At 40.0% G+C, this 27261-nt stretch overlaps 1 protein-coding gene across 8 annotated transcripts in view; it reads left to right on the plus strand.

The window, feature by feature from the left end:
- RAB3GAP1 (RAB3 GTPase activating protein catalytic subunit 1) overlaps window positions 1-27261 on the plus strand; it is a 49736-nt gene that overhangs the window by 18513 nt on the left and 3962 nt on the right. For 6 of the 8 annotated variants that reach the window (XM_073305326.2, XM_073305327.2, XM_073305328.2 and 3 more), the window contains 17 exons: window positions 807-972; window positions 2727-2826; window positions 6890-6971; window positions 8986-9054; window positions 10017-10090; window positions 10902-10994; window positions 13917-14086; window positions 14588-14683; window positions 15240-15412; window positions 16771-16825; window positions 17229-17609; window positions 20023-20160; window positions 21287-21514; window positions 22332-22428; window positions 22508-22611; window positions 22742-22857; window positions 25731-25833. In XM_073305326.2, the coding sequence (XP_073161427.2) occupies window positions 807-972; window positions 2727-2826; window positions 6890-6971; window positions 8986-9054; window positions 10017-10090; window positions 10902-10994; window positions 13917-14086; window positions 14588-14683; window positions 15240-15412; window positions 16771-16825; window positions 17229-17609; window positions 20023-20160; window positions 21287-21514; window positions 22332-22428; window positions 22508-22611; window positions 22742-22857; window positions 25731-25833 (2245 nt within the window). Of the gene's footprint in view, window positions 1-806; window positions 973-2726; window positions 2827-6889; window positions 6972-8985; window positions 9055-10016; window positions 10091-10901; window positions 10995-13916; window positions 14087-14587; window positions 14684-15239; window positions 15413-16770; window positions 16826-17228; window positions 17610-20022; window positions 20161-21286; window positions 21515-22331; window positions 22429-22507; window positions 22612-22741; window positions 22858-25730; window positions 25834-27261 lie in introns of those variants that run through there. The other 2 variants (XR_012154220.2, XM_073305332.2) reach the window with 2 other exon arrangements.

Genomic DNA, 27261 nt, shown 5'->3' on the forward strand with positions numbered 1-27261 from the left:
TGCCGAGTACAGTGGGACAGTTATGTCCTATGTCTTTGATAGGGCACTCCTGTTAATACAGCCTAGATTGATGTTAGCCTTTTTGTAACTACATCATATTGTTTGCTCTTTGTTTATGATTCACTATAATTCCCAGATCTTCTTCAGTAGTACTACTGCCTAGGCAGTTATTCCCCTTTTTGTATTTGATTTTTCCTTCCTAAGCATAGTACTTTATTTAATCTTGTTGATGTCAGACCAGTTCTCCAATGTGTCAAGGTCATTTTGAATTCTAATCCTGTCCTGCAAATTACTTGCAACCAATCTCAGCTTTGTGTCATTTTCAGATTGTATAAGTATACTCTCCACTTTATTATCCAAGTAAATAATGAAGCTGAATTTTCTCAGTATTTAATATAAATTTAATAAAAATTTAGTTTATAAAATTATAAATTAGTTTGTTCACAAATCTGATGGCATAAATCTTCTAAAGCTCCTGGAAATATTCTTACCCTTTATTAAATCCCCAAATCAGAATTTAAGACTCTAAAGTGCTTAGTAAAATGTTACTTATGACATTGCAGATTTGATGACTTTACTACAGTTTGACGTACATTCCACTTAACTATGTTAATGAAAGTTGTATTTTATGACCTATTTTTAACTTGACCATTTTTAATTTAAACCCAAGTACCAGTACATGGTGGTGGTTTTCTTTAGATCTCTGTAGAATTGTCTGAAATTGCTTTGAAATACATACTATTACATAGTTCTGAGGATGTTAGAACAGTGAACATTTTTTAATCTACTGCTTCAATATTTTGCAGTCAGGTACCATTGTTTGTGCAAATACATCATAAATGGCGAAGAATGTATGTTGGAGAATGTCAGGGCCCTGGAGTTCGAACTGACTTCGAAATGGTTCATCTTCGTAAAGTGCCAAATCAATATACTCATTTATCAGGGTTACTGGACATCTTCAAATCCAAGATAGTGAGTATGTTTGTACTAGAAATCATGCCGTTTAACCAAGTGAAATGTAGGCTCTTTTAAAATCAGCTATTTTAAAAAAAACTTAAGGTAATGTAATCATTAAAGGGGAAGAAAAAGGGCCTATGCTTTAATTAACATTGTCTGCCTGTTTTCCTTTTAGTTTAATTAAAAGCTCTATTGTTCTTTTAAAAATAAAGAACAGTCCTACTAAATTGCTAATGTGTGAGTACTGTTTTGAATAATTTTTTCATTAGTTCTTTACTTTCTAATACTATGCCAATTCTGAGGCCTTGTGAGTGACACAAATTTTTTTTTCTTCTTAGAGCGCTCAAAATTTACTGAGCACTTCACAAATATGTGGTCCTTGCCTTCAAGAAATTACTCTAAATTTCAGAGGAACAGCCGTGTTAGTCTGTATTCGCAAAAAGAAAAGGAGTACTTGTGGCACCTTAGAGACTAACCAATTTATTTGAGCATGAGCTTTCGTGAGCTACAGCTCACTTCATCAGATGTTTACCGTGGAAACTGCAGCAGACTTTATATACACACAGAAATGGAATTTGACATTCCATTAGTGAGGGAGAGCGTGGGAGGTCGGGGGGGGGGGGAGGGAGGAGGAGAGATGAAGAGCACCATGACAAGAATAAGGTCACATCATTACTGTAGTAAGGTAGAGAGACATCTTGATGGGATTTTTTTAGTGCCTTTCTTTCCCCCAGCTCTCCTCATAGTGAGACAATGAGTGAGTTTCTATTAGAAATTTTCTTTGAAAGCTTGATAGAAATCACTTAGATCTTTTTGACTATGGTAGGAATGAGGACATATCTATTCTTCTTTTAACACTTTAATAAACTTTTCAGACTTTCTTTGCACTTGGATACACCAGTTCACAAGGAACTGGACTGAGACCAGTTCATTTCACATGGGCCATCAAGCACCAGTCAGACAGTAATGATTTTCATCATTATCTGTGTGTTGGATTTGATCTAGTGCCAAAAGATTAAGAGTAATGTATCCTATTACCAGCCTCCTTCTAGTTTAGTCCCCATTCTTATGTGGATTTGAAATAATTTTCTACTTATTTGTGCACCCACATCATTGATGTCAGTGTCGCTGTCATAGAACCATATTCTTTTGACATTGTTCAGGCAGTAAAAAGAGTACTTGTGGCACTTTTAGACGAACAAATTTATTTGACCATAAGCTGTAGCTCACTAAAGCTTATGGTCAAATAAATTTGTTAGTCTCTAATGTGCCACAAGTATTCCTTTTCTTTTTGCGGATACAGACTAACACGACTGCTACTCTGAAACCTGTCATTATTCAGGCAGAGAGTCTCATTGAGGTCAGTAGGATTGCTGACCTGAGTACAAGAAACATGTTCTGGCCCATGTTTTAAAAGTAACCTAATTTGATCAATTTTTATTTGCAAATTTATACTATCTGGCCTATTTTTATACTGTACAATATATTTTTATATATTACAGGGAAAATGTTAAAATTAGGCCAGTTTTTTTTTTTTTTTTTTTTTTTTAAAGCCAAGTGCCTGAAGTGGACTGATAAATAGCCTGCTTGGGGTTGAAACTTTCGAAGAGATTGTGCTGAAACAACAATCTCACATAATGTTGAAAACCCATTCTTCACTCTTTTTTTAAACTCAGTATTTTAGTTTCAAATAAGTGAAGAATATTATTGTAACTCTAGCTGATTTACTTTAATTCATTTGTAGTGTTCCTTTACATTTATTTTTTTAGGGATGGCCTTTAACTCCACTGCCTCCAGTAAGCATAGCTATTCGACTAACATATGTTCTTCAAGACTGGCAACAGTATTTCTGGCCCCAACAACCACCAGGTAGGAGATTCATGTGTATAGTGTCTTAAGGGCAATTTTAAATTAATGTATGGAAAACAAATATATATATATATATAACATTTTCTTTACATTATGTTGCTAAAGGAATTAATACTTGTATGTGAATTAGCAGAATTTTGTAAAACTGTAGTAGCTGTTTACTAAGAGAAGCATATGAATATCTGTGGGTTTAAGAACAATTTTATGACCATGTTTAAATCTGATCAGTGTAGTCTTTTGCTCTTTTGGCTGGAAAACCACTTTGCTTCACTTTTCCCTTTACACACTTTTCCTTGCACTGCAGACTGCTGACAAAATAAGCCCACAAATATATCCACACATATACATGTAAAATAATCAGAGGAAAACAGAGTTGCCCAATCAGACATTATTGGTAGGATAAAATTTTATTAAACTTAAAAATTTTAAAATTTTCTGAAAAGATGAATTTATTTATTTTTGCAGTTTTTGGATTCCAAGGTTAAATTATTGGGTTGTTTTGGAATAAGCTTCCCTAAATAAAGATTTTCATTTTATAAGCATTTTGAATAGCAAACCTAGCTCTAATATGTAGGAGAGCGATGAAACTTTCTAGCTTCAGTCATCTCAAATGCACAGTAAACTGAATAAAAGTAAACTGAATAAATGAAGAAAAGTATTTTTCTTGGACTTTCTTGTTTTGGTAATCCCAAGTGTTACAGAAACAGTAGGTAAAAGTTTAAGACAGAAATTGTGACTTTAAGATGATGTGTCTAAGTTAATTAAAATATAAACACAAAAATGGTACTATGATAGCTATCATTTTTAAATTATTAGGAGATGGGAGAGCAAAACATGTAAAGATGCTTATTTCTCAACCCCATCAGTTAGCTGTTGATTTATGCCCATGACTATTTACATCCCTTAACATAATGGTTTTTAATTATTATCTCTAATGTAACGTTAGATGTTTTTACATATTGGGGAAGCCATGTTGCCCAGTGGATGGAGCACTAGATTGAGATTCTTGGAGACGTGGTTTCTTAGGATTCTTCTGGTATGTCTACGCTGCAATTAAAAACCTGCAGCTGGCTGATGTCAGTTGACTTGGCCTCAGGCTAAGGGGCTGTTTAATTGTGGTGTAGACCTCTCATGGGGTCTTGGAGCCTGGGCTCCAGCCCATGCCCAATGTCTACACCACAATTAAACAGCCCCTTAGCCTGAGTCAGCTGACACAGGCCAGCCATGGGTTTTTAATTGCAATGTAGGTCCTCCCAGCCCAAACCTTGCCTAGCAGGTAGCAGTCGGTAAACTCCAGCCCTCAAGTTCCTCTGAGATCTTTCTGCAGTGCACAACCCCTCTTACTGTACATTCACAGAAGATATTAAGTGTGCTGATCCTTTAAAGAGACAGAAATAGCATCTTGTTATCTTGATTGGAGTTAATCATTTCGATTCAATCAAAGCACTGGGTTGGTTTAGATAAAAAATAAAACTAGTTTGTTTAATTAAGAAGAGTAGGTTTTAAGTGAGTTCAAGTACAAAGGATTAAAAATAGAAGGGGTTACACAAAAGTAAAAATATGCTAATGGCTAAGACCTAACTTAACAAGCTGCAGTCTTTGGTGAGGAAAGTATCTTAAACAATCTTTCAGCAATAGCTGATTAGCTCTTAGTCAGAATCCCCACAGAGTCCAAGGTGCTGGTTTTCCTTATTTCCTTAGGTGAAGGATCACTTGGGGGTTCTCTGCCCCTCTCTTTATAGTTCAGGCTACCTTTGAAAAGTACATCTCTTCAAGTTCATTGACCAGTATAGGCTGTTCCTCCCTGTCAGTCTAAGGGATGCCACACCTCCTTGCTGTTGTGTACCTGTAAAGTTGAGCTCAAAGTGGGAAATTAGCTACACCTAGTGCTCTGGTCCTCTGGTCAGGCAGAACAGTAAGGCAGTCTGAGTCCCAGGCCCTCAGGGCGGGGCAGCAGACAATTAGTAGGCTCTGGCCTGCAATCAGGGCAGAGCAATTGAGCAGTCTATGAGCCTCAGGCCCAGTCAGGGTGGGGCAGCAAAGTAATGAGTAGAGACTGACCTGCAATCAGGGCAGAGTGGCTAAGCAGTTTAGAAGCCCCAGGTAAGAGTTAGCACCAGTAGTCTAGAGGCTCAGGTCAGGGTGCCTGGGGAGCGAAGGTTTCTGGCCTAAGGAGCAGGAGTACTGCCGCCCCCAGAGCCTGCCCAAATCCGCTGCATCACAACCCAGGGCCCTAACAGTGGTGGAGTGGTCCACCACTGGGTGAGCAGGGATTCGCCTGCAACATGTTGACCTTGTATCAGGCTAGCGGTCAATCAGACTGTTGCCTGGTTTCCCAGGGGTGCTTCCTACTCTTCCCCCTTGGGTGTACTTGCGTCTGTTGTCTTGGGGAGCTTTGGCCAGTCCACAGGTGGCAGCCCCAGCAGCTCCTCAGTTGGTCGGTAGTTAAGGAGATCCAGCCAGTCTTCAGGCAGCAGCTCTGACAACTCCTCAGTGTCTTGGTCGGCCAGCAGTCCTGGGAGCCCTGGAAGCTCCTCTGTGGGCTTCAGCAGCAGGTAGGATGCATCCATCTCCTGTGGTGGCTCCAGCCCAATTGAGTTGCAGGGCCCACCTTTTGTATTTCCCCTTCCTGTTCTGCCTTGCTGCTTCCAGTGGGGCACAGGTGGTTCAGCCCACCAGGGGGCATGTTGTGGTCTCTCCCTGTCACTCTCTGAGGGAGGCCACGCCTCCTTGCTACTTCAGCTTCAAGAGGCAGTAAGGCTTCCTGGGAGTCCAGTCTCCACCCACCGTTGAGATTAAATGATCACTTTTTCCCCACATGCTCTCCTGAAGGCTTTATTGACTGGCATGCAAATATGCTTGTCACTGTCTTTGGTTAAACCTTACTCAGTTTACTTGGGAGACACATTCAAGCAGGCTGAACTGCATTCCTTTCTCTGGAAAAAATCTTTATCAACTCACCCTGACATGCCTAGTTTAAATACATTTTAGTCATAATTCCAGCACAACTGTATATTCCTTTATAGTTGGCCATAGATACATCATGCAAGAATATTAACGGTCAGTGAGTTTAGTTTTCCAATGACATATTACATGACACCTTTTAGATACAGATTATAACAATAGTGAGTTGGCGTACACTGAGCTGGTCAGGCCAGCTGAAACTCTCTGCTAGATTCCAGGGAGCCCCTTGCCTTCTGGCATAGGGATGGTCTTAGGGTCACAATTGCCTGTTTGACCGTGGTCAAACATTGTCAAATATTCAAGCAAGAATGCCAAGATGTTGGTGGTCTACCTTTTTGATTAAATCATGGTGCCATTCTTCTATTTTTTTTTAGAAGTTAATTTCATTGTTTCACATTTCTGAGTTAAAATACTTCAGTTAAGTAATTTGTTTTTTATAATTAGGCATAAGTATCTATCTAAGGCTAAGCCTGTTGGTGACCATGAGGTCTTACTCTTTCTTTGCAATTTTTGTTACGGTTATTGTTACTATTGCTTTAAAATATTTGACCATTCTTGATCATATTTGACCAGTCAGTTGACCAGTTATTTTTGGACTGGTCAAATGCCCAACACTACTCCCTGGTTACTTCAGGAGATCTTTTTAGTTCAGTAGGGATCATATATTTGACATGTTTTGCATTTGTAGTGTGTGTAGAAGGGAATGGTATGAGTGACCTAAGATGTCCTAAGAAATGCATCGATAAATAACAAATATTTGCTGGTAATGTTTATCTTTTAGTTTGGTTTACATCTATATTTAAATAGAGAAATCATGTAAGCACATTTGTTATTCTAATGAAGAAGAAATCACTTAAAAATGTAACTAATTAATAAAAGTAACTTTTCCTCTTCAGTTGCCTTAAAATAACTTTTAGCATATGGAGTATATTGTTGTTAGTAATGTGTATATTTTATGATATCTAAATTTTAACCACTTGTTCCAATAGAAAGATCATGTGCCATGTAAGTTTTGTGTTTAGTAAGCAGTGTGCTATTTATTGCTCTAGCAAACTATCATCATGTTTATATTATGGAAAATGTGTTGTTCTGTCTTCAGATATAGATGCACTAATTGGAGGAGAAGTTGGAGGCCTGGAATTTGGGAAATTACCACTTGGTGCCTGTGAAGATCCTGTTAGGTGAGATTAAGAGCGTAGAAAATTATAAAATAGTGTAAGTGCTTCTGAGAAAAATTCAGAACTATAAATCTAATTTTAAAAAGACTTCTTTGTTTTCCAATGATGTATCTGTGTACAGCCATATACTGCTAACAGAAGGCCTCAGAGTTTTAAGTATTGCATAGGAGTTAAGAGTTAGGAGTTGAGAGACTGTTTTATGAAGTTTACAAACAATACTAGAATATATAGAATAATGCAAAAAGCTATATTTTAGTTTCCAAGTTTTGTGACAGATATTTTTTGATACATGGGTACTTGATGCAACATAATAGATTATAAACTTTTTCAACTTTGTATTTATCACTCAAACCATAATGCTAAAATGTACCATAGCTACAGATTCTGTGCCCATATGCCGAGTGTCAGATTTAGAACTCGTAATGTTTTAAAAAAAATAAGTTAAGAAAACCATCTTCAAAAGTAAACTGATTTTATGTTATCAAAAGAACAAAGGCATTTGTAGAAGATGAGTTTCCTTGATCCATAAACAAGTGATATAAATGACTGGGTGTAGATGGTTTACGTTAAATACCTGTAGGATTTTTTTTTTTTAGATCCAGATTTTTATTTTTTTTAAATTAATCCAGTCTAAACAGATTTTGTCTTGTAGCATGTTCAGTGTTCTAGGTATGCCAAAGCAATTTGCAAATCATCAAAGGGTGTAGCAACTGTGCAGTCTATTAGGGTAGTCATTGTGTATCCTGTAATAACCAGGATTAGTTCTAATAGTACTGCCAAACCTGTATGCATAGTGGCCCTGGATCATGAGTGCCCCACCTTGCCAGAGACTAGTTGAAATTATGCTTGTTTTCCTGTGCCAGAGTTTGGATTATGAGCCTGTTGACTGAGAGTTCTGTGGTGCTAATTTGAGTTCTCCTGGGGGATCTCCATATCTCTTCCTTAACTGCAGCCCTTCTTAGGGCATGTTGTAGGTTTTCCCCTCCTTTTGTTGTTTGTCCATCCACTGTTCTCCTAATTTCCTCCACCAACATATGCACCCATTCTCAACCTGTTCCCCATTGCCCCTCCCTGTGAAGTTGGACACTTAACATACATACAAAAAAATAAAAAACAAAATGAATAACATTCTCCGCCCCTCCCCCCTGGTAGGGAGAGGAATTGGGGAAAGAACCCTATATGATGGATGTTAGTCACATTGTTTAGTGCACTACTAGAAGGCATGCAGATACTGGATGATGGGCGCAGTACATAAATCAATAGAATAGAAATTAAAAAGGTATAGTCAGTGGAAACATCAACTTGTCTGAGTTAAAATATTTTTAAGTTTTTTTTGCTCCTTTGAGAAATCAACTAATTATCAATTTCACATCATCATGTTCTCAGTGGTAGCTGATGTCAGAACAAGGAGTAATGGTCTCAAGTTGCAGTGGGGGAGGTTTAGGTTGGATATTAGGAAAAACTTTTTCACTAGGAGGGTGAAACACTGGAATGCGTTACCTAGGGAGGTGGTGGAATCTCCTTCCTTAGATATTTTTAAGGTCAGGCTTGACAAAGCCCTGGCTGGGATGATTTAGTTGGGGATTGGCCCTGCTTTGAGCAGGGGGTTGGACTAGATGACCTCCTGAGGTCCTTTCCAACCCTGATATTCTGTGATTCTATGATATCCCTCATGTGCCCCCCAAAGTTAAAAAATAAAAAATTAAGTCAATACAACTTTTAACAAAAATGCAGTAATAAAATCCTGACATCAGAATACAGTATATATAACATAATAGTAATGTCATGGATCTTATGTCTATATATAAGATCTTATGGATCTTATTCAGTGGTTTAGTGTTCTAGGCCACAAAGGGGGAGATTTTGAAAAGCATAAATGGCAGTTAGCTCTCTAACTTCCATTGAATTTCAGAGGGAGCTAGGAAGATTAATGGTCATTTATGATTTTTGAAAATCTCTTCCTGAGCTTTTTAGAAATCAGTCTAGCATCATTTATACCAAGTTTTTGCCGTTTCAGTGAGCTCCATTTAGCAACTACATGGCCTCATCTAACAGAAGGTATCATTGTGGACAATGATGTTTATTCGTAAGTATGTGTATTTGTAAATATATGAATTAATAAACATTTAGTTTTTTTCATCCATTAACAGCTTGTATCTTTCTAGTGTCACTTAGAGTTTAAAGGTCTAACATTTTTATTTTTAATGCCTTGATGAATGTATAACTCGGCTGTTAAGATGTTTGTATTTCAGAACCAATCATTTTCTTAACAGTTTTTCCCTGTGTGTGCACTGGGAAAGGGCCATTACATACTGATCTCTGTATACATAGTACATGAGCTCCTATCTGTGCATTAATTCTCTTTCTAGTTTCCATTTGGATCTCTTATATTAATTTATTTAAGTGGGTTGCTGGTCTAGCCTTGAGATGAAGAAAGATGCCTCATAATGAACCTGGTAAGCAAAAGGAGTTACTTAAGCTTATAGCTGTCTTCGCTGAAGAATGGGATGTCATCTCCGCTTTCTGCTCCATCTAGCAAGCATGGTCAGCAATGAGTACTGACCTCTTTTAGAAAAGAATACTAACTCTTTAAGTAATTGTATTAACACATTTGTGGTGTTTGGTTCTAAGTTTTGGAAACTTGAAGAGGAAAATATACATAGACAATTAAATGTTCTTTAAAGACAAATGTTAAACACCAAAATATATTTTGTTTAGCTTTAAATAGTACTTATTTTTTGTATTTCTCTTCCCTGACTTTTTTAGACGCATGCATGAAAACAGGATCCTTGTTTTTCAGACTTCCATCTGTTGTTAATTTTTCTCACTTAACTCATGTTCTATTTGATGTCTTGCTTTTCCCCCATAGCAACAATTATGATGTGCAAAATGGAACCTATATTATGAGTTTCATAACCTAGCCTGGCTGACTTCTTTGTTTATATACTTAGATCTTACCTTGCAATTCCTAAGAACATTTGATTACTTGTGTGCAAGTAATTGCCCCCTAATACTGGTGTGGACAAAATGAAGCACTTTTTTTTTTAGTGACTTGGATCCGATTCAAGCACCACAGTGGTCTGTGAGAGTCAGAAAAGCAGATAATCCGCAGTGTTTATTAGGTAAGACATCTTTAACTTCTTTTCCATTCTAGACATCAAGAAGAGGAAGTTTAGGGCTGACTAGATGACCAGTCTCCTAATCCCCTGTGATACTGCATCTTCTTTATAATTTTCCTTAATTATGAGCACAACCTCTCCTGATTTCTCTTAGGTCTGAATGGACTTCAAATTAGGTTGTCTTTCAAGCCCTTAATTCTTGGGTGGGGGAGTTTCTGATGTGCAGTTTTGTTAGACCTGTGCTCCCCAGACTTGACTAGTTTCTGGCTAATATTCATGTGCTGATTTTGTTCTGTAAAGCACTATATTGCTTAGACTCTGTACCTAAGAGATGGCTTCTTCCTAAATATGTCCATCCCTAAATATGAGATCAGGTGAGGCTCACTAGGTGACAGCCCCATGATTTGTAAATCATGGAGGCATGATGTTCTCAATATGGGGCTCTTAACTCTGGAACTCATTTTCCCTGTTGGGCCAACAGCTCCAGAGTTTATTGAACTTGCATGCTACAAAGTTTGAGGAGGTGGATTAACTGGGTATTGGATTTCTTCTTGAAATGGTTGTTGTTAGCTTTCTAGTTGGCCTTGATTAACTCTTGTTAAGCTTTAATTTGTAGTTTTGATCCACATATGTGTAAAACATGACCTAGAGATGATAGGAGGTACGTTTCTCAAATTAAAAGTTGAAATAATTACCACTTCTTTCTCTTTCCTCCAAGGACTCCTGCTATGGTAGGAAAGGACTTATGCTATGGTTAATTTATTGTTAGAGGATCTTCACTGACTAAATATTCAGAAAATTATTGTCTTTGTAGGTGACTTTCTTACTGAATTCTTCAAACTTTGTCGTCGGAAGGAATCAACTGATGAGATTCTTGGAAGATCTACATTTGAAGAAGATGGAAAAGGTAGAAATCTTCTTAATTATTCAGTGTCATAATTTGTAAGTATTGCTTTTTTAATTGGATCACTTTCCTATCTTCTACTATCTTGTGTGTTCATGACATCAGCTAGATATATTATTTTATAGCACTAGGGGAAACTTTTAGCTTCTCTTGGCAGGGAATATCACAAGCAAATGCTAACACTTCTTTCCATACTCCAGACCTAGCTTGTCTCTTAGAATAAGTCTACACTGTAGTGTAAGCCTAGGTTTAGTAGAACATGAGTTAGCAAACACTGGGTTTATTAAGCTAGGGTGGGGTGGGCAAACTTTTTGGCCCGAGGGACACATCTGGGTATGGAAATTGTATGGCGGGCCATGAATGCTCACAAAATTGGGGTTGGGGTGTAGGAGGGGGTGAGGGCTCTGGCTGAGGCTGCAGGCTCTGGCGTGGGGCTGGGGATGAGGTGTTTGGGGTGCAGGAGGATGCTCCAGGCTGGGATAGGAGGCTGGGGCACAGGAGAGGGTGAGGGATGCAGGCTCCAGGCGGTGCTTACCTCAAGCAGCTCCTGGAAGCAGCGGCATGTGCCCCTCCCACTCCTATGTGGAGGCATGGCCACTCCAGGCTCTGCGCACTGCCCTGTCTGCAGGCTCCACCCTGCAGCTCCCATTGGCCACAGTTCCTGGCTAGTGGGAACTGCGGGGGCGGCAATGGGGGCGGGGTCAGTGCATGGAGCCCCCTGGCTGTCTCTACGCATAGACATGCCACTGCTTCTGGGAGCCATGGCATGTATGCGTGGAGCAGCCCCAAACCTGCTCCCCAGCTGCAGCACGGGAGCGGGGCAAGCCCCAGACCCTACTCCCCAGCGGGACCTTGAGGGCCAGATTAAATTGGCTGGCAGGCCGGATGTGGCCTGTGAGCCGTAGTTTGCCCACCCGGAGCTAGGGCTTCAGTGTCTAACCAGGGATCTCAAATCACCACGAGGGCCACATGAGGACTAGTACATTGGCCTGAGGGCCGCATCACTGAAACCTTTCATACAATGATACAAAAGTACAATCAAAAATGAAAAAAATGAAGAGTAACATAGTATGCTACTAAAAGTCAATGTATTAACTTTTTAAAAACCGTAATGCGAAAAGTCAGTGCTAATTTTGACAGTCATTTCATTTTTGGCCACTTAGCTGACAGCATTCTGCACCAACCAGTCTTAAGGGCTGTGAAAGAAGGTTAGAAGCCCTGGTAAAATCCCTGCTTCGTTTGCGTTCTTTCCCTCACTGCTGTGCCTGGATTAAGATTTCAGCTAGGCAGTGACAATGAATAGAAGATGCAATTTGCCTACAGACAAATCCTGCTAGGATTGTGCTGCAGGTGAATGTTCAGCTGCTTCAGCTTTCTCTTAGAATAGATGTTTTTAATTAATTGTATTCCTCTGACTTTTACTCCCTATTACTCTCGTTCGGAGCTACTATCGCTCTTGCATTAACCTGACCCGAAACTCCTGGGGAGCTGAGCCAGTATGACAGAGAGTACAGATCAGAGCAGTACATTTGCTAAAGGAATCTTAAATACTGATCCAGAAGGAGAGGAAGCATTCTCCAAGAGGGCCTGGCCCTTCACATGAAAATTACCCCACGCAGGGTTTTTCCACTGGCAGCAGAACCACCAAGGAGAAGGGGACAGTCCCCCTGGAGGCAGGGGTGTACCAGCAAACGCCTATGGAGAATGGCAAAGATAGATTGGCGAGGGAGCAGCTCAAATCTCTTTCAGGGAAACCTGCAAATCTCCAGACTGGGATTTACCTTTGACTGTCCTGCGGGAAGCACGTTGATTAAGTCTTGCATTAGGGTTAAGAGATGTAGAGGACTCTCATAGCCTTTTTCTTCATGTGGATTGAGGTAGAGAAAATCCTGCCCTGGATTTCTGGGACAATCTGAAATGGCCTCTAGGGACTGCTGTAGGGTGCAGAATAACTGGATTTCAGAGGCCACGGCATTATGCAAGCCCGAGTCCAGCCACCCACATCCCAGACTTCCTAGCACCCTCCCAAAATGTGGTCACTCTAGTTCTTTGTTTGAGATGCAGTGTGGGAAAAGTTGAGCGTGCACCAGACTTGACTGTCCAGAGGACAAAGAAAGTCGGCTCATGGGATTATGGGATACTTTAGTGGACTCCTAGAACACGAGTCCAGTGGGACTTTGTCTGTGCTGCAAAGCAATTGGGCTTGAACTGTGAGTTGTGGCTTGACTCACGCTTGGACCCTCCAGTGCATGGGGTCGTGGGATGCTGGTTCCAAGCTCTGGGTTAGCATGATTTGTGTGCAGACGGAAGGGGAGTTAGGCTTGAGCCTGAGTTGGAACCCTGGACTTACATAGCAGTGTAGACATATGCTTACAGGATATGGGAACCAAAGTCCTTTCTTGTATTTTGTTTTTTATCAGGAAGTGGTTTTTTCTTTAGTCCCTCTTTACCTTTCTTTTGTCCATCAATCAAATGTTGTACCATTTGATCTTGGATAATCAGTGGGTTTTCACTTACATCATCTTCCTGAGTTCTTTTTAAATTTATTTTTCACTTCCTTTGTTCTCATACAACTAGCTCACTTCTATTTTAATATCTTATTTTGAGGGTAGGACAGTCTGTCTAATTTTTTTGTTGACTTGGGCACTGTAATCATTGTTCTGAATTAGGCAATAGGTGATAGCCATTAGCAGCACGGTCAATCCAGTCCTATCTTCAATCTCTAAAAGAGGCAAGGGAGGCTGCTTTGTAATCTGACTCTGCCATGCAGCTGTGGGGCTAAAATCAGTTAAGTGCAGATATGGGACATAGCATCAGAATTATAGAGCATAGGTTAACAGGTTGGTTAGAATTGTAAATCCTAAATAAACTGAGATGATGGAATAAAACTCTGAACTTATTTTATAACAATTTCTTATTTTATAGAGGTTGCTGATATAACCCATGCTTTGTCAAAGCTCACAGAGCCAGCACCAGTCCCAATCCATAAATTGTCTGTCACAAATATGGTTCACAGTGCAAAGAAAAAAATTCGCAAGCACAGAGGTGTAGATGACTCACCGTTAAATAATGAAGTCCTCAATACTATTATGTTGGTAAGCAAACTGTCCATGCATCATACTGTGTGCATGTGTACATTGTATATAGGTCTTTTGTTTCATGTTTGTGGCTTATAAAATTTTAAAAATATATTGGCTTACTGTGAGAGTGATTAGTTATGACATAATGGCATTAGGTTGTAAGAGTTTGTCCTATCCATAACTAGAGTAATGAAACAGTGATCCCACTATCAAGGAGAATTGCTTTTTCTGGAGACTACCTTTTTTCATTGACTGACAGCTATACCGATTTGTCTGAGATTTGACAAGCCACAATAACTCTAGTGGAATATTCTCATCCATTTTAAGAAAATATCCATTTCAAGTGAATCAAGGCCGAGTAAACAACTTTCACTGTTTGAATAAAACTGTTCCAACTCAAGAAGTTGATCACAGCATATTAGCATAACTATACCAAGAAAAAATAGGCAGAGAAAAAATGGGGAAAGTGCTAAAAACTGATGTGGTCTATTTCTTTCCCCCTTCCCCCCCAAAAAGTTCTTATTCCCTGATGCTGCTGACAAACTAACAGATGGATCTGAAGCCAGGCCTAGTACTTCAAGAAACAATCCTTCTCCAGAGAGTGAAGAATATGTAAGTTTAATTGAAATTCATAAGAGAAATATATCAAATCAGAGTGATTTCTTAATATCTGGAAAAAGTTTGTCAGAGGATGCTTGCAGAATGTTAGTTTATCTATATGAAGGGCTAAATCCAGGGAGCTTGACTACAGTATATAGCTATTCTTTTCTGTTGCATATTTCTTTAAAAGTTTCCCAGATGGAATACCTTTTGTCCACATTAGTTTCTTTTAAATATGTTCTTTAAAATAGACAGCCTTAAAACCAGCTACGTTCTTGTTTGACCAGCAGGTGTTGCTACTCACCCTTTCTTTTCTCTGTCTACTGCAACTCTATCTGTTCTATTACCACTAGAGAATGATTAGAAGAATAGTTGTTTTTAGTGGAGGTTCTACAGAAACTCTCTATTCACCTTTGTCCCTTATTGATGGCTAATACCGTTGCAGACTTGAGTTTTGCTCTCATGTTGACATTCACAGATGATAATTGTGTTTTTAGTGAAATCAAAAGTTTGAAAAAGTCATTTTCTGGATTTTTTTTTTTTTTTTTTTAATTTTTTTCTCATGTAGAATCTTTACAGTCAGTTCAAATCAGCTCCTTCAGATAGTCTGACCTACAAACTGGCTTTATGTCTTTGTATGATCAACTTCTACCATGGAGGGGTAAAAGGAGTAGCACACCTCTGGCAAGAATTTGTAGTGGAAATGCGCCGCAGATGGGAGAAAAATTACCTAATTCCAGGGTAAGAGTTCCATTGGAATTTGACTGAAAATGTCCATAGGTTGTGACCGATAGGATAACTTGTTACGACTTTAAAATATACTTGGATTTTCAGACTTGCTAAAGTGATTTTAGATGTATATTATTTGAATTAGTACTCCCTGCTTCTCTTCCTCTTCTCTCCCATGAGGGAAAAAAGCATAAGGAGTGGGAAGGAGCATCTGCTGCCTTCCCTAGCTCCACAAAGCTAGAGAACTTAAGGAGAATTTAGAAAGGAATATTTGTGCCAACATTTCTTGGCCCCCACTTCCAATCTCTACATTAAAACCAAGGTATCTGGGAAAGTAAGGGTAAAACACCCCTTACTCTTTTCTCAGCAGAAAAAATGGTAGAATGGGGGGCATCTGCTCCAGATTCCTGGGTTGTTGGCAGAGGTGTTCATCCCCATCTCCCCTTTTGGGCACTTAGGACTTGTCTACATTACCCGCTGGATTGACAGGCAGCGATTAATCCAGCAGGGGGATTGATTTAGCGCGTCTAACTAAATCGACCACTGAGCACTCTCCCGTCGACTCCGGTACTCCACCAGGGCGAGAGGCGCAGGCAGAGTTGACGGGAGAGTGTCAGCCATCGACTTACCGCAGTGAAGACATCGCAGTAAGTAGATCTAAGTACATTGACTTCAGCTATGTTATTAACATAGCTGAAGTTGTGTAATTTAGATCGATTCCCCCCCCCCCCCCCCCCAGTGTAGACCAGGCCTGAGTTACTCTTTTGAGCAGTTGCTGAAGCCTCTGCCCTATGTCTGTCTTAGCAGGACTTTGGCCTGCAAGCTGAAAGAGAGGTGATCAGTATGGAGCTCCTACATATTAACAAATAACAAAAATAAAATACATTTTCAAAAGACCTGGCCTGGTTGTTTATTTGGTGTAGTCATCCTTTTTTGTGAAAGGTGGCATCAGTGAGTAAAATGGGACTTTTTAGTTACCCTTCCATTATAATTTTGCCTTTTAAAATTATTATTAAAGTCTGTCTACTTCTTGTAAAAGTTACTGGATTGGTAGCACTAAAACTGATATCCTTTTAATCCCAGAATGGGTAGAGCATGAGCAGAGACAGTCCAAGCATTCCTGGGCCAGTCTCCCAATTAGCTTCATCCTTGATCTGAAGGAACAACCTGTAGAGGTGACAGGAGTAGTTCATTTTCTATGCCCTGTTCAGTCCTTGGCCTGTCTGCTGAAACCATAGCCTAACAGAGTAGTTGCAATGATGTGAATGTTTGTCTTTTGGGAACTGTACCCAGAACAGCAACTCACAATATGTACTGGTGTCAGAAGTGCAAATGTTCTGTGATAAAAGTGTAAATTTAACATTTTGCAGGTTAGCTAATGGGCCTCCAGATCTGAGATGCTGTCTACTGCATCAGAAACTTCAGGTAAATATCACAAATTAAGAATGATCTGTTTCTTAATTTTTCTTTTCTCATAGGAATAATCAAGAACAATAAAACATTTTAGTCAATATAGTCTAGAGTCACTATGTGGATAGTGTTAACTCTGATGATCATTACCATGTGGTTTTCCAAACACTGTTAGTTTTCCAATTTCAGTGTAGCTTGTGGTAATTGTCACCTCTCCTAACAGCTGATAAAATCTCTGCATCAGTGCAAATTCTTCCATATTAATTATACTGCTGTCGTTTAGAACTGAGAGCCTTTTAATGCTGTTTTTAATAAGTTCCTCTCTATGGTATAATGGCATTGCTGCCATTATGTAAGTATATTAGTGAACAGTTACTAATGCATTAGAAATTAGTTGTTAATGTTTTTATCTTTCTAGATGTTAAACTGTTGCATCGAAAGAAAGCAAGCAAGGGATGAAGGGAAAAAACCATATACATCTGATTGTTCCCCTGGTTCTCCTGGTGATACTGGGAAAGCAGTAGACTGTTCAGGTGGAGATTATCAAAAGGAGACTGGAAAGGAAAGAGGAGAGGCTGGGAAATCTTGGGAATCATGGAGTGACAGTGAAGAAGAATTTTTTGAATGCCTTAGTGACACAGAAGAACTGAAAGGAAATGGACAAGAAAATGGAAAGAAAGGAGGAACAAAAGAAGGAATTAAAGAATCTGCAAACTTAAAACCAGAAGGTCGTCTACATCCGCATGGAAAACTGACTTTGCTGCATCCCGGAGAACCTCTCTACATTCCAGTAACACAGGTTAGAAAGTAGTCGCTTAGCAGTGTGATTTTTATCAACTTGCTTTTATAACCATTTATTGGTAGGTTTGGTAGCACTTCCCATTATAAGACCCTGTTTTCAGTTGCTTAAAACTTTTGCAAACTTTAACCATTAGAGGTAAAATTTTACATGCTGGGTTTCTGCTCCATGCTGAATTTATTGGAAAACTTCAGCCAAGATGGTTCAGCTGTTTCCAAGAACAAAGCTAGGAAAATACGTTATTTTGGCCATGTTAAAAAAATTCTGGCAACATTTCTCTTTGAACAGCTCTAGCACCACCATGCTTTGGAGCAGAGACTTGAAATTTGGCAGGGGGTAGACTTTGTGTCAGGAATGTGCCTCTTGCTGTCGCAAAGACAATCTGACCAAATTTGGCCAATTTACAGGCCTTTGAAAGAATCACAATTTGCATATGCTCTGTAGAGACACACAGATTTTAGTAGCTAAATTCCCTAAAGACTCTGTCCACACTGGGCATAATCTAGCCTGGGACTAAGCAGGATTTTCCTTGCAATTGCAGCTCTGAGCTGTGGAATGTGCTAGGTCCGGGTCCAAGTATCTGAACTGAGAGGAGGGAGCCTGTCTTCCCTGTGGTCTCAATGTTGTTCTGCTCCAGGCAATGTGGGGAAGGAAATGGACTGATTTCAGTGCAGAAGGGACAAGAGGCAGACCTGTGGGGGAAGTAGATTGGGACAAGGAGGTGGAGAAGTTACTGAGTGTGAAGTCTGGCAGGGGTAAGGAGAGGAAAATTGGGACTGTGAAATGGGATAGAGATGAGACTAGGATTGGCTGGCCAAGGAGACTGGGAGCCAGTAGGTGGGTGGGGAGACTGAGGCTATATCTACACTTGCAAGTTTTTTCACCAAAAGTTACACCACTTTTATTAAAGCGCTTTAATTAAAACTGCCATTGCATGTCCACACTAGTAGCTCTTCCAATGACACAGAGAGCAGTGCACTGTAGTAGGTATCCCACCGTACAACTGGCCGCAGGATGCTTTGGGAAGGGTTTGTAATGCCTAAAGGGGCATGTACAGCATCACATGATGCAGGTTTCTCAGTCCTATTGTTCCATGGGCATCTTATAGATCACTGGTTTTCAAACTTTTTTCTGGGGACCCAATTGAAGAAAACTGATGTCCATGACCCAACGGAGCTGGGGATGAGAGGTTTGGGGTACAGGAAGGGGTTCCGGGTTTGTGGGGGCTCAGGGCTGGGGCAGGGGATTGAGGTGCGGACTTGCCTCCAGTGGCTCCTGGTCGGCAGCGCAGCTGGGGTGCAGAGGCAGGCTTCTCACTTGTCCTGGCACCACCGCCCACGTGGCGCCCTGGAAGCAGCCAGCAACAAGTCCGACTCCTGGGTGGAGGTGCACAACTGGCTTCGTCTAACTCTCGCCCGCAGGCACCGCCCCCATCTCCAGTTCCCATTGGCCGGGAGTACGGAGCCGGTACTCGGGGCGGGGATACCGCGCAGAGCTCTGTGGTCCCCCTGCCTAGAAGCCGGATCCGCAGCTGGCCACTTCCGGGGTGCAGCACAGTGTTGAAACTGGTAGGCACTAGCCTGCCTTAGCTGGATAGCACCGCCGACGGGACTTTTAACATCCTGGTCAGTGGTGCTGACCAGAGTGACCCAGTGCCTGACATGCCGTGACCCAGTACTGGCTTGTGACCCGAAGTTTGAAAAACGCTGTTCTAGATTGCCAGCTGCTTTTCAACTGAAGTGTGTGGGGGAACTATACTCAGAGCACCGACTCACAATATGTACTAGTGTCAGAAGCGCAAATGTTCTATGGTAAAAGTGTAAATTTAACATTCTGCATTGGAGTTTCTCCTGAGACACGGCAGTGCAGAAGGAACTGAGAGGGTGGGTCACCCACACAGCCTGGTATAGCCTTGGTGTGGGGTACAAGGATATCAATGGCACATGTGCAGGCCAAATGGACACTGTTAATGAAAATCTCTGATCAAGTGTGCATGGGGTGCATGCACATTAAGAGTGGAGCACTCATAGGGACACACATCTTGAGGAACTACAGTTACTGCACAGGATGAGTAACCATTTCTTTCGTGAATCAGCTGATATACACTGAAAAGTTACATTGGCATAGCTGCATCTCTCAGGAGTATGAAAAATCCACACCCCTGAGAGACGTGGTGAAGCCGACCTAACCCCTGGTGTACACAGTGCTTAAGTCGGTGAAAGAATACTTCCGGTGACCTAGCTCCTTGCCCTCAGGGAGGTGAATTACCTCAGTTACAGGAGAACCTCTCCCGTCACTGTAATAAGGGTCTGCACTGAAGCACTCCAGTTGTACAGCTGCAACATCATTGCAATTGTAGACACAGCCTAAGTCCTTTTGTGAATCTAGCCCTTTGTCTTTTTCAACATTACAGGAACCAGCACCCATGACAGAAGATCTGCTGGAAGAACAGTCTGAAGTATTGGCTAAACTGGGAACATCAGCAGAAGGAGCTCACCTTCGGGCACGCATGCAGAGTGCTTGCTTACTCTCAGATATGGAGTCTTTTAAGGTATATGCTGCTTGCAGAGTTCTCTGGGGCTATTTTGACATGAGCAAGCTGGGATAATTGGTCAAGATGAATAATTTTGAAGGATCTCCTGACAGCTGTTTTCTTCCCTTGCTATCTGTTTTAAACCTTGCTATTTTCCTAAATGAAAATTTCAGGGTACATTTAAAAATTCTCTGTTTATAATTCTTCTAAAGCTTAAATTTAAAATCTGTTTAAAAAAACAAAAACCCTCAAAGTAGGTATGTGTACCACACTACTTAGAGATGCAACACTTCATAGTAACTTTTCTAGCACAAGCTGTTTTTGAAAACCTAAAGTAGCAATGTAAAATATGACTTAAAGGAAGGTGGGGAACATTCAGTTTGGCAAATTTTACTGTGTGGACAACCATGCCTTCTTCAGTTTCAGCCTTCTGGTGACAATATAGGAGCAGAAACCAATTGTGCCATTGTTAAATGAGGCTTTTTAACTTACTGGGACCGTTTGATTTGTAACATAAAAGTTAATAGGCTACTCCCATTTAATGATTTGGTACAAAAAATGAAGTTGGTTGGCAAGCAGGCATCAGCACTTTTATTGGCATTAAAACAAGTGTTTGCCACCTGCTTCAGTAACCAGTATAAAGCTCAGTTTAGAAAGTATTTTAGTGCAGCCTATGACTTTTTCAGGCACTGAGTGATGACAGTGTGATTTTTATTTTCCATCTCCAGTTTTCTTACAAAGTCACAACAATTTGTTATAAATCTCCTTTTCTCATGCTAATTGGAATCGCATGTGTTAAACCTCTTTTGCATCATTGACAAGGCAAACGCCTAATTTTGAGCTTGCTTGAAATAACTGGTAAACCTGTACTGATTTGTATAAGAGGATGCATTTTTTTATTGCGTTATCTTTCCATTGCTGTATACCATTTAATAATGTGAATGTTCGGTGCTTTTCTAGTGCCCCTTTTCTAGTGCTGACACAGTGAGTTGGTGGTTTGTGATTAGAACTCAGGAATTCCTGGCTCCTAGCCCTTAGCTCAGTCCATGAATCCACATTTCCCTGTTAACCAGATGGTCTATAGAGAAACTCTATTAAAAATTTAATAAATATATTTTATCTTATTTTTTTTCTTCCATTCTAGGCAGCTAACCCTGGCTGTTGCCTGGAAGATTTTGTGAGGTGGTACTCACCTCGAGATTACATTGAAGAGGAAGTGGTTGATGAAGAGGGGAATAGAGTACTTAAGGGTGAACTGAGTGCCCGAATGAAGATTCCCAGCAACATGTGGGTAGAGGCGTGGGAAACAGCAAAGCCAGTTCCAGCCCGGAGGCAGAGGCGACTGTTTGATGACACTAGAGAGGCCGAGAAGGTAAAAAGCTCTGTGTTGTGGTAGTCTGTTCTGTGATTCCTAGTAAACATGTAATGGTCTATTATGAAAGATTTAACCAGTAACTTGTAACTGGACTGCTTTTTTGCCAGTATAACTGTTCTTAGAACAACTTCCTGAAATTTGAATAAATAATGCAGTTGCCTTTTGAAAACCTGTCCAACTGTAACTTGGTAAGTTGTGTTACTTAGGGACTTATTTGCATTTCTAATAAATGAAATGAAGATTTTGATTACATTCAGTGTTCTAATTTCTTGAAACTTTCATTATTTGCAGTTTCTTTACTTACTGTTGTAGTGGAATTAGAATCACAAATTACAGATGAGAAAGACTTAAGTCCCATCTCCCTGCAGAATATTTTCTGGAGCTTTGTTATAGAGCTTTCATCATGAGGACTAACATCACAGCATACTTTTGAGGCTAATGATTCTTGTATCTATCTCAGGTTTCAGAATAGCAGCCGTGTTAGTCTGTATTCGCAAAAAGAAAAGGAGGACTTGTGGCACCTTAGAGACTAACCGATTTATTAGAGCATAAGCTTTCGTGAGCTACAGCTCACTTCCTCAGATGCATATCGTGGAAACTGCTGGTGCAGATAAAGCCTGCTGCAGTTTAGTCTCTAAGGTGCCACAAGTCCTCCTTTTCTTTTTGTATCTATCTCATTAATGTTGTAGTGGGTGAAGTGCAGCTTAATGTTCCATTTTTGCAATTTAAGGATTGGTGCTCATCAGTCATAGTTAATCTTATTTTTGTTAAATGAATTTTGTCATTAATGTATTAATTTTGTGACATACCATAGGTGCTTCACTATCTTGCAGTTCAGAAACCATCTGACCTTGCAAGGCATCTTTTGCCTTGTGTCATCCATGCAGCTGTACTAAAGGTAAAGGAAGAAGGTAAATAACATATAATAAGCAATTAAAATGTTTTTAAGAGCAGTGATGATACTATGACTAAAGTTGTGTTGTCTTTTAGAAACGCTGGAAGATATCGCTTCAGTTAAGAAGATTATTAAGCAGATAATATCTCATTCCAGTAAAGTTCTAAGATTTCCAAACCCAGAGGACAAAAAATTGGAAGTAAGCCTGTCATGTTAGCCAGGGATAAAAACTTTGCAGATCTCAGTACTGTCTATAGTTTGTGTTTAAAGTGCTGATTTTTTTTTCTTCTCCTTCCCCTGTTCAAAAAAAAAAAATCACCCTTATACAGGAAATAATTGCTCAAATTATGAGTGCAGAAGCTATCATTGCCAGGGCAAGGTCACTGAAAGCAAAATTTGGGATAGAGAAATGTGACCAGGAGGAGGAAAAAGAAGATCTGGAAAGGTGACTGATACTTTATTAGTTTACTCTCTTTGGTGCTTCTCCCCATATTTTTCTAGGTTCCACAGCTTCATAGATTCATCGATACTTAGGTCAGAAGGGACCATTATGATCATCTAGTCTGACCTCCTGCACAACGCAGGCCACAGAATTTCACCCACCACTCCTGCAAAAAACCTCTCACCTATGTCTGTGTTACTGAAGTCCTCAAATCGTGGTTTAAAGACTTCGAGGAGCAGAGAATCCTCCAGCAAGTGACCCGTGCTCCATGCTACAGAGGAAGGCGAAAAACCTCCAGGGCCTCTTCCAATCTTCCCTGCAGTAAAATTCCTTCCCGACCCCAAATATGGCGATCAGCTAAACCCTGAGCATATGGGCAAGATTCATCAGCCAGATACTACAGAAAATTCTTTTCTGGGTAACTCAGATCCCACCCCGTCTAATATCCCATCACAGGCCATTGGGCCTATTTACCATGAATATTTAATTACCAAAACCATGTTATTCCATCATCCCATCTCCTCCATAAACTTATCGAGTTTAATCTTAAAGCCAGATAGATCTTTTGCCCCCACTGCTTCCCTTGGAAGGCTATTCCAAAACTTCACTCCTCTGATGGTTAGAAACCTTTGTCTAATTTCTTGTCTAAATTTCCTCGTCGACAGTTTATATCCATTTGTTCTTGTGTCCACACTGGTACTGAGCTTAAATAATTCCTCTCCCTCTCCGGTATTTATCCCTCTGATATATTTATAGAGAGCAATCATATCTCCCCTCAACCTTCTTTTAGTTAGGCTAAACAAGCCAAGCTCCTTGAGTCTCCTTTCATAAGACAAGTTTTCCATTCCTCGGATCATCCTAGTAGCCCTTCTCTGTACCTGTTCCAGTTTGAATTCATCCTTCTTAAACAGGGGAGACGAGAACTGCACATAGTATTCCAGGTGAGGTCTCACCAGTGCCTTGTATAACGGTACTAAAACCTTCTTATCCCTACTGGAAATACCTCTCCTGATGCATCCCAAGACCGCATTAGCTTTTTTCATGGCCATATCACGTTGGCAGCTCATAGTCATCCTATGATCAACCAATACTCCAAAGTCTTTCTCCTCCTCTGTTCTAATTGATGCAGCCCCAGCTTATAACTAAAATTATTGTTATTAATCCCTAAATGCATGACCTTACACTTCTCACTATTAAATTTCATCCTAGTACTATTACTCCAGTTTACAAGGTCATCCAGATCCTCCTGTAGGATATCCCTGTCCTTCTTCTCTAAATTGGCAATACCTCCCAGCTTTGTATCATCCGCATGTATTCTCCCCTTTAACCAGTTCCTTATCCACCTTTCAGTTTTCCTATTGATCCCCATCTTACCCAATTTAACTAATAAATCCCCATGTGGCATGGTATCAAACACCTTACTGAAATCTAGGTAAATTAGATCCACTGCGTTTCCTTTGTCTAAAAAAATCTGTTACTTTCTCAAAGAAGGAGATCAGGTTGGTTTGGCACGATCTACCTTTTGTAAAACCATGTATTTTGTCCCATTTACCATTGACTTGGGACAGCTTAGACAATTGCTGATGGGGAGTAATAATAATGCAGATTGCCAAGAAGCCACAACACACGAGACAGACACTTCAAAGAATGACGTTTATAACTCTTCATAGTTGGAAACATTTCTAGAGGGTTCCTGTCCTACGTATTGTGGATGCCAAATGCAATGTAATGTAATCTATCCATCTCTTCGAAAACATTGTGCTATGTGGCCTTAATTTAATGCAGTTGACCTTTTATGTAAATGTGATAAGAGTATCTAGTGTGTCTGTTGCCTGTTCTGTGCGTGTGAAAGTGCACAAGTTGAACTCCCTATGTTGTTTGGGACCTACGGATGAGAAATGTTATATAAGAACCATGTATTTTATTTTATTTTATTTATTACTGTCCTGTGCATGATGTAGAATGAAATATCCAAAAGAACCATTTTTCCCATTATTCTCCTTAGTAACATAAAGTGCTGTATTGGGGTACTTCAAGAAAACTAGTGAATAGGAGCCAGTTAGCCAAAGATTTTTTTTCTGTTCACCACCACAGTGTGACTGACTATTCCTTAGTCTGGCTAAACATGTGAATGTTAAAAAGTTGAATATTGGAATAGGCTAAATTCTTAGGGCTAAGGTGGTTGGTGTGCTAGGATGAGAGGGGTTCCTTCACTCTTGGTGCTGGGACTCTTTGGAGGAGCCATTCCTGACTAGGATCACCGCTCCCTGCTAGAAATTCTCCTAATTTCCGTCATGTGTTCTTAATGTGCTCACTTCCCCCAACTGCAGATTCTTGATTCCTCCCTGAAATTGGGAGCCTTCAGGGGGAAGATTGGACACATTGGTCAGGGGGTGGTTAAGAGCCAATAAACTGTTCTAATATGAGGCAGCTAGAAGCTGAGTCAGCAGTACAGGAGGTGAGTAAACATAGGCTGGGTTGCCTTTTCCAGCCCTGGGGGAGGGATTAGGAGTGGAGATAAGAGTTGCAGTCCCTGTTGGGATGGAGTGAAAGAAGTAGAGGGACAGATGTGTATACCACAGATGAGGGATCCAAGAGTTAAGACTTTGAAAAAAATCCTGGTAATGTAATGTCATGTGTAATACTGGAAAAATAGTAAGTTTCTAAACTGGGTGTTCAGATTTAATTTTGAACGTATGTCTTCCTAGTAGTGCTCTTAGTGCTGGAACTGTTTTTACACTCAAGTTAGATGGGGAGTTTTTGTAGTTCTTACAGGAAAGAGTTTTGAAGATGTCATGTGAAAATAATTAAGAACTGATACAGTTAAGAACTTGGATGCTCACCTTTTCCTTCCTTTCATTATTTTGTGCTTCCAGGTTTGTAAATTGTCTTCTGGAGCAGCCAGAAGTATCAGTCATTGGTGCAGGAAGAGGACCTGCTGGTAGTATCATCCACAAGTTATTTGTGAATGCGCAGAGGGTAAGATAGAATTTTCAATTGATTCGCTGATACCTTTCAGTTAGACAGTATGAGGCAACAACTTTCCATGTGATGCTGATTTCTTCTATCTATAAATAGGCATGAGGTTTTTTTTTTTTTTTTTTCCTTCTTCGAATGAAAACAATTTTGGCAATAGTAGAACTTTAACTACATGAAGAAAGGAGAACAAAAGCCATGGGATATTATAAGACTGTGAATGCGGCTAGGTAGACAGCCATCTAAGTGATCTTAAAGTGAAGATCACTTTTAAATATGACTAACAATGCCATTGTGTGATTCTGCATTTGTATCTAGCTTTCCTGATCAAATGTGCTCAGTTTATAAATAAAGATTTTTTACTTCCAGCCCTGAAAACTCTTCTGGGTTCTGAGTTAAAATGTTTTTTTTACTTTATCACTGGTAATAACGGTTTTGCAGGCCAAAATCTGCTCTTTGTGACTTTTCTGCAGTTCTGTTGCCTCAGTGGATTGGCACAAGTATTTCTGATTGAGATTTTGCTTAGTAAACAGTTATGTTGATGATGCAAAAGAATGAAGAGCCCCACTCTCTCTTCTGTAGCTGTGTTGGCTTTGCAGGGCTTAACAGAAAAAAAGCGGTACAAATGTATTTTTGTCAATAAAAGAAGTGGATATGACTCAGTATATACAGGGAGCAGACCTGATAGGTACACTGCTACTATTTTTAAGTAGTAACTTTCAGAGTAGACTTGCACTTTGAGCCTGCAATAATATGCTCTGCAATATGTGGGCCCAAAAAACAAAAGTTCAAAAAATCTAGCTTGGTATCTTTGACTATTTGGTCTTGCCCTTGTGATTTACAAGAAGAGAGAATACTCAGTAATTTAGCCCATTCCTTTTTCCACCTCCTCAGTCTCTCTCTCTCTTCCCCCCTCAACCCCCCCGGGGTGGGGAGGAACCATTCAGTTCTAATTAATTCCAGTTGCTCCCCTTCTTTTGCTAACATGGTAATGGTTTTTAAAATATGATGAGCGAAACTTGATCTTATTCAGTATTCTGAAGACAGTTGTGGCTGTTGCATTGTTACAACTGTGCCCTAGCGATAGTGAGTTCTTTTGGCAGAACACTTTCACAAAATTCAAGAGCATATAGAATTTTGCTATTTCATTAATGTTGAAATTGTGCATCATTGCAATCAAGGGTGTCACTTCTTTTTAAACTATAAAAGGACATTAAATATTTGTATTGAGACTAGTAAACTTGCTTCTGACTCTTGACCAATTATATTTGAAGTGTGCTGAAAGGTGCAATTGCACGTTGATATCCATAGCCTTGTTTCTACTTTATATTTTTTTCATTTTCAGGATTTTTACTGACTGCAGTGTTTACCACCTGGATAGCCCTACTGGCCTCTTTGTATCAAACCTTTTCCAGTTTGCCAGTTGTTTCC

This window comes from Lepidochelys kempii, chromosome 11 (assembly GCF_965140285.1).
Source record: "Lepidochelys kempii isolate rLepKem1 chromosome 11, rLepKem1.hap1, whole genome shotgun sequence".
Classification (NCBI taxonomy): Eukaryota; Metazoa; Chordata; order Testudines; family Cheloniidae; genus Lepidochelys; species Lepidochelys kempii.